Consider the following 7,117-nt stretch of genomic DNA (forward strand, 5'->3'; position numbering starts at 1 on the left):
AGAATCTGAAGCAGGCTCCAGGCTCTGAGCTGTCAGCACAGAGCCCAACGCGGGGCTTGAACCCACGAACTGTGAGGTCATGAGCTGAAGTCAGAGGCTTAACCGACTGAGCCACCCGGGGCCCCAAAAATAAAATCTTAAAAATATATAAATATGGAAAAATACAAAATTGAAGTCCAAATAAATAAATAAAATAAATAGATGAATAAAAGTTCCTTTCTTCCAATCCCTGGCCTTATTCCCTAGAGAAAATCACTGTTAAAAACAAACCAAGGGGGGGCGCCTGGGTGGCTCAGTAGTTTGGGCATCCGACTTCAGCTCAGGTCATGATCTCAGGGTCTGTGAGTTCGAGCCCCGCGTCAGGCTCTGTGCTGACAGCTCAGAGCCTGGATCCTGCTTCAGATTCTGTGTCTTCTTCTCTCTCTGCCCCTCCCCTGCTCATGCTCTGTCTCTCTCTCTTTCTCAAAAATAAATAAAAATATTAAAAAAAACAAACGGGAGGGGTCAGCTCAGGTCATGATCTTGCACTCGGTGAGTTTGAGCCCCACGTCGGGATCTGTGCTGACAGCTCGGAGCCTGGAGCCTGCTTCAGATTCTGTCTCCCTCTCTCTCTGTCCCTCCCCCGCTCATGCTCTGTCTCTCTCTCTCTGTCAAAAATAAACATTAAAATAAAAATTAAAAAACAAACAAACCAGGGGATGCCAACTGACATGGCTCAGTCAGATGAGCATCCAACTGCTGATTTCTGTTCAGGTCATGATCGACCCCAGGGTCTTGGGACTGAGCCCTGTATCAGGCTCTGCACTCAGCGTGGAGCCTGCTTAAGATTCTCTCTCTCCTGCCGCCCCTCTCCCTTGCTTGCGCACGTGTGCGTGCACACATGATCTCTCTTTTTCTCAAACAAAACAAACAAACCAGGATTGGAGTTTCTATTTTCATATTCCTGGACTATATGCGTCTACATAGCCAGCCTTCGGTAGCTTGATCGGAAGAACAAACATCAGATAAAACCTCTCAGTGTTATACAGGCCCCAAGAAACAGGAAATAAGCATTCTTAGAGCATTTCGTTAGAAGAATGAAATAATGCATTTTTATTTCAGTGGCACCCTCTGAGGTGACCTTGTCTCTGAGAGTAGGGGAAGCTATCATGGTCTCTGATAGGAAGTTGCATCTTAAGCCGTAGGAAACAGGACCTGGCTTTAGTAAATTAAAGCAAGGCAATAAACTCTGAGGGTATACATGGATCTAGTTGGGGCCCAAGGAGCTTTGCTCCTCTGGTACTAAATCTTAGCCTCTCTCAAATCAAAAATTTATGTGAATGGTCATTAGTGAGCAAACAGTTAATGAATTCTTTTTTGTGTTTTTAAAAAAATTTATTTTGAGCTGAGATATGGAAACAACCTAAGTGTCCATCAATAGATAAATGGATAAAGAAGATGTGGTGTGTGTGTGTGTGTGTGTGTGTGTGTGTGTGTGTGTAAATAAAATGGATGGCATACGACTCAGCCATAAAAGGGAATGAAATCTTGCATTGTGACAACATGGATGGACCCTAAAGGGTATTACACTAAGTGAAATAAGTCAGACAGAAAAAGACAAATACCATATAATCTCACTGATAGGTGGAATCTAAAAAACAAAACAAATGAACAAACAAGAGAAACAGAGCCTCAAATATAGAGAACAAACTAGTAGTTCCCAGAGGGGAGGGTGGATTGGGAGGTGGGTGAAACAGTTATAAAATAAGTAGGTCACGGGGACCCTGGGTGGCTCAGTCAGTTAAGCATCTGACTCTTGATTTCAGCTCGGGTCATGATCTCATAATTTGTGAGTTTGAGCTTCACGTTGGGCTCTGTGCTGACAATGCAGAGCCTGCTTGGGATTCTCTTTCTCTCTCTCTCTCTCTCTCTCTCTCTCTCTCTCTCTCTCTGCCCCTCCCCTGTTCACACTTAAACGAACTTAAAAAAAAAAAAAGTCACAGGATGAAAAATACAGCACAGGTAATACAGTCAATAGTAGTGGAATAATTTTGTATGTGACCAATGGCGACTACACTCACATGGTGAACATTTCCTAATGTATCTAATTGTCGAATCACTGTGTTGTACACAGAAACTAACATAATATTGTACATCAGCTATATTTTATTATTATTATTTTTTAATTTATTTTGACGGGCACCTGGGTGGCTCAGTTGGTTGAGTGGCCAACTCTTGATTTTGGCTCAGGTCATGATCCCAGGGTCATGGGATAGAGCCCTGTGTCTGGCTCCACACTGAGCGTGGAGTCTGCTTAAGATTCTCTTGGGGCGCCTGGGTGGCTCAGTCGGTTAAGCGGCCGACTTCGGCTCAGGTCACGATCTCGCGGTCCATGAGTTCGAGCCCCGCGTCGGGCTCTGTGCTGACAGCTCAGAGCCTGGAGCCTGTTTCAGATTCTGTGTCTCCCTCTCTCTGACCCTCCCCCGTTCATGCTGTCTCTCTCTGTCTCAAAAATAAATAAAAACGTTAAAAAAAAATTTTTTTTTAAAAGATTCTCTCCCCCTGCCCCTCTTCCCTGCATGCATGTGCTCTCTCTCTCTAAAATTAAAATAAATAGGGGCGCCTGGGTGGCGCAGTCGGTTAAGCGTCCGACTTCAGCCAGGTCATGATCTCGCGGTCCGGGAGTTCGAGCCCCGCATCAGGCTCTGGGCTGATGGCTCAGAGCCTGGAGCCTGTTTCCGATTCTGTGTCTCCCTCTCTCTCTGCCCCTCCCCCGTTCACGCTCTGTCTCTCTCTGTCCCAAAAATAAATAAACGTTGAAAAAAAAATTTTTTTTTTAAAAATAAAATTAAAATAAATAAATAAAAATTAGTTTGAAAGAGTTTCAAACTTAGAGAAAATGACAAGAAAAACACAAAGAACTCTTGTATGCCCCCTTACACAGAGACCTCATTCCTTTTAAGTGTTTTTTTTTTTTTTTTTAAGTTTATTTCTTTCTTTGAGAGAGAGAGAGAAAGCGCCGGGGAGGGGCAGAGAGAGAATCGCAAGCAGCTCTGCATCGACAGAGGGCTCAGCCCCAGGAACTGCAAGATCATGATCCCAGCTGAGATGAAAAGTTGGGCATTTAACTGAGCCACCCAGGCACCCCTATTTATTTATCTTGAGAGAGAGAGAGCAGTGGAGGGGCAGAGAGAGAGGGAGAGAATCCCAACACAGTGCTCAATTTCACACACTGTGAGATCATGACCTGAGCCAAAATGAAGAGTCGGATGCTTAACTGACTGAGCCACCCAGGCTCCCCAGAGACTTCTGTCCTTTCGAGCGGATACAGCCCAGTGTCACACACTGTACCCTTCTAGTCTCTTTCACTCTGATGCAATTCCTCAGTTTTCCTGGACTTCCATGACCTTGACATTTTTGAAGGTTATAGGCATAGGCAAATCATCATGTAAAATGTCTTTCAGTTTGGGTTTATGCAATGATTCTGCAGGATTAGATCCAGTTTATATATTTTAGGCCAGAATGTCATAGATTTGGTGTCCTTTCATTGCATTGTAGCTGTCTTTCTGTCCACTTACTGCTCAGGTTACCTCTGTCCACTCAAAGCACAAGGCATCAGGGGGTTGTCTTTTTCTTTTCCTGACACAGCCCTGGGACCATGTCTCTAAGGAGCCCTGGTTCCTTTCAGTGAAGGGTCCTGGGTGTGCTCGTTACTGCTGGGCTGTTGCTGCCCCCAGGCCTTCTCATAGGACAGAGCTGAGGAACTTTCACATCTGTAGTTATTTCCATATCTGTCTTACGTGTATGTTCACACAAATACTTCCAATTCCAGCCTAATACTACAAGGTAAACTTTTTCTCTTTTTAAAAACATAACAGTGGGGCGTCTGAGTGGCTCAGTCGGTTAAGCATCTGACTTCGGCTCAGGTCATGATCTCACGGTTCGTGAGTTCGAGCCCCGCGTTGGGCTCTGGGCTGACAGCTTGGAGCCTGGAGCCCGCTTCAGATTCTGTGTCTCCCTCTGTCTGCCCCTCCGCTGCTTGCACTCTGTCTCTTGCATTGTCTCAAAAATAAATAAACATTAAAAAAAATTTTTTTTAAACAGTGCCTTTATCCTTAACAGATTTCTATCATGTTGGAAAATCTTGAATTTGTTAAACTCCTATAAAGTAATATATTAACAGGCATTAATTGATATAGATAACTGAATTTACAGAAGCAGTAAAAATCAAAAGTCATCATTTGTGAAAGTGAGTTTAGAGCAAATCGACAGGGGATAGGCACTCAGGTGGAGGTAGGAATAAGCACATACTGGCTTCGTGTCAGAAAACGGATCTTCCTGTTTGGCACAGAGGATCTTTGCTGGGGATGGTAAGTGAGGCATGTAAGACTGACTGATTTGATGACTCACTTATTGTCTGTCTCCTGTAGGTTCTGACTTATCAGGTCTTGGGTCCAAGAATCTACAACAAGCAGTCTGGGCAATTCTTTTGCTCAAGTAGGAAACTGGCCCAAAAGACCAAGCTGAGACATTTGATGTCATTCCAGTAAAAGTTGTCAACAGGGAATGAATATCGGAACCTCCAGGAGAATTTTTTTTTTTTTTTTTTTTTTTTTAACCATGTCCAGGTTCCACATGGATTCACTGAGTGTAATAATTGGGGGAAAGCAGGGAGTGTGAAAAATGGACACGAGTTCCAAATGTGGCGGGAAGAGTATTTTGAAAATATGTCCTAGTGGAGAACTGCTGCTTCTGAGGTAGAATCTCTGCAGGCGTGGCAGTGTTAAAGTTTTAGCGAACGAAACAGAACTCTGAGGAGGAAGCGTAGAAGTCCAGTTTCCTCGGAGCTTGTGGGCACCCCCCCCCCTCCCTTTACTGCAGGGTGCTGCAGAGATCCCAGGTGGGGTGGACTGAGCGCATACTCCGGGCCAGCACTCTACCGCACTAAGTACTCTGCATGAACACCTTTACTTCATTTTCTACAGCCCCACGACGTAGTCGCTTTTATTATCTTCATTTTATTATCACAGGCACTGAGGCTTAGAGTGCAGTGAGGTAACTTGTTCAGGGTCACATGTGGTGATGGCGCCAGAATACAATCCAGGCAGTTTGACTCCAGAGGCCCATTCTCTGAGGTGCTCACAATTTGTTGAATGAATGAAGAATGAGAGTTGAGCAGAACACTCGTGGATAGTGAAGAAATATCTGATGGGAAGTTAAAATACGCATGTGTTGCAGGCATGCTGCAAATAGAGTGGAACTTGCAAGCTGGAAAGGATTTGAGGGAGATCACCTCCACAGTCTCCCCACGAGAAGTTGTGTCCACTTCTGCTTGGAAGTTGCAGCTGACAGGGGCCACTCAGGGCTTCCAGAGAAGACCCCATCCTGTTTCCCGGCAGCCTCACGCTTCTGCTGAGATCTAACCCCCCCTGCACTTTCAAGCCCCGCCTTCTCGTGCCACGCTCTGCCCATCTGACCGATGGCGCGGAGCCCCTCAGCAGAGCCCAGGAAAGGGAATTGCCCTTCCCTCCACCTGCCCCCTCCAGGGAGCCACAGGACTTGCCACCTCGCTTCCTGCCGGTCTCTACTTAATGTCACTTGTCAGAGACCTTCCACAACTCGCTTCTCCAGGGTCATGCTCCATCCAAACAGCCCTTGGCCCCACCTGACATATCGGTTTGTTCTCCCTCACTTTGCCCCAGGATGTAAGCACCGGGAGGAGAGACTTGGTCTCTCCCTGGTTCACTGTTGAATCCTCAGGCCTGAAGCAGTTTTGTGCAGTTTCTAGCACAAAGGAGTTGCTTCATAGATATTTGTTGAATGAATGAATGAAGAAAGAGAGGAGCTTAAGAGCTATACCCCAGCACTGGGATGCAGGGCGAGGAACAGAAATCCTGGACAGTGGGACCAGTGACACGGAGCTATCCATGGTAGGGCTTTGGCCGTATGTATGCAGAATTCTCTTCTGATTAGCTTTGTGAACAAAAAATGCTCCACCCTCTTCATTGGCAGGACTGAAGAGAAGGCGGAATGTATTTGTGTTGGAGTTCCATCAGCAGCAAGAGCCTTCAGTTTTCCCTGTTTTTTTCTGTTCCAGATGAGACAAAAGGACCCAGTGAAAGGAATGACCGCAGATGACTAAAGCCACCCCTCCCCCTTCTGCACTGTATGTACCGAATACCCTCCCTTTGCATGTCATAGACGTGAAAGCCAGTTTGGGTCCTCGGGGCCTCAGCAGCTCGCTGTGGAGTCAGGAAGCACACTTCGTTCATCATCCTGCCCTCCACTGATAACGATGGCTGCCATGCTAAACAGCTCTCAGCCCTCCACTGAAAGATCCTGTGACTATTAGGACATTTCAGGGATATGTGATTTTATAATGAACGGCCCAGACACATGGACCTGGGGGTGAGGAGTGGGGCTGTGTTGGTAGATACAGATTTGAAGCTTATCTGCAACTAATTCCTCTCCCTGTCATAGCTAGAGTCGTGTCAAGTTGCAGCTGGCATTGCGGGGTGCCCCCTATGCCCCTGAGCTCGTTCCTAGCTCCCAGGCCAGCATTACCTGCCCCACCCTTGGAAAATCTGCGGGCCAGACAGCTTTTCCTAGGGTCCATCATTGTGTCTGGGGTATCGTTTCCTTGTTCTTTAGACCTCCTGATCCCATACTAAGTAGCTGTCCTCATCAGAGGCAGCATCTTTCAGATGCTTGGAGAGTATTTCTGCCCAGGTCATAGGACCGGAATGAGATGTTCCTTGTTTAATGCTGTCACTCTTGCCCAAGCCCTGTCCTTCTCTTAGCCCCCAGGGCCCTACATACCTCCCCAGACTCCTGGTATTCCAGCAGCTCAGAGCTGGCTTGGTCATGGCATTGAAAACCTGGCCCTGCTTCCCATCAGGCTCTGAGAGAAAATTATTTTATCAAATAAAATCTGGTTGTCCTCTACCACTAAGTTGCTGAGGAGGCCTGGGGTCTTAGCGGTAGCGTGGACCTCAGCTTGCTCTCCCTGCCTCATGTGCTTGAGAACTTCTGAGAGATAAAACAGTAAGATCAAGTGGATTGGTGCAATGCCAGCTGCTTGGGCCTTAGTTTTCTCCCCTGACCCCAACCCCCAACTGGCATCTTTCCTCCTTTTGAA

The 7,117-nt window shown here is 46.5% G+C and overlaps 1 protein-coding gene across 1 annotated transcript in view; it reads left to right on the forward strand.

The window, feature by feature from the left end:
- Nucleotides 1–7,117, forward strand: part of PITPNA (phosphatidylinositol transfer protein alpha) — a 41,019-nt gene that overhangs the window by 31,209 nt on the left and 2,693 nt on the right. The window contains exon 11 of the mRNA XM_047832180.1: nt 6,077–6,145. Coding sequence (XP_047688136.1) covers nt 6,077–6,121 — 45 coding nt within the window. The 3' untranslated portion in view covers nt 6,122–6,145. The remainder of the gene's footprint in view (nt 1–6,076; nt 6,146–7,117) is intronic.

Source organism: Prionailurus viverrinus, chromosome E1 (assembly GCF_022837055.1).
Source record: "Prionailurus viverrinus isolate Anna chromosome E1, UM_Priviv_1.0, whole genome shotgun sequence".
Taxonomy (NCBI): Eukaryota; Metazoa; Chordata; class Mammalia; order Carnivora; family Felidae; genus Prionailurus; species Prionailurus viverrinus.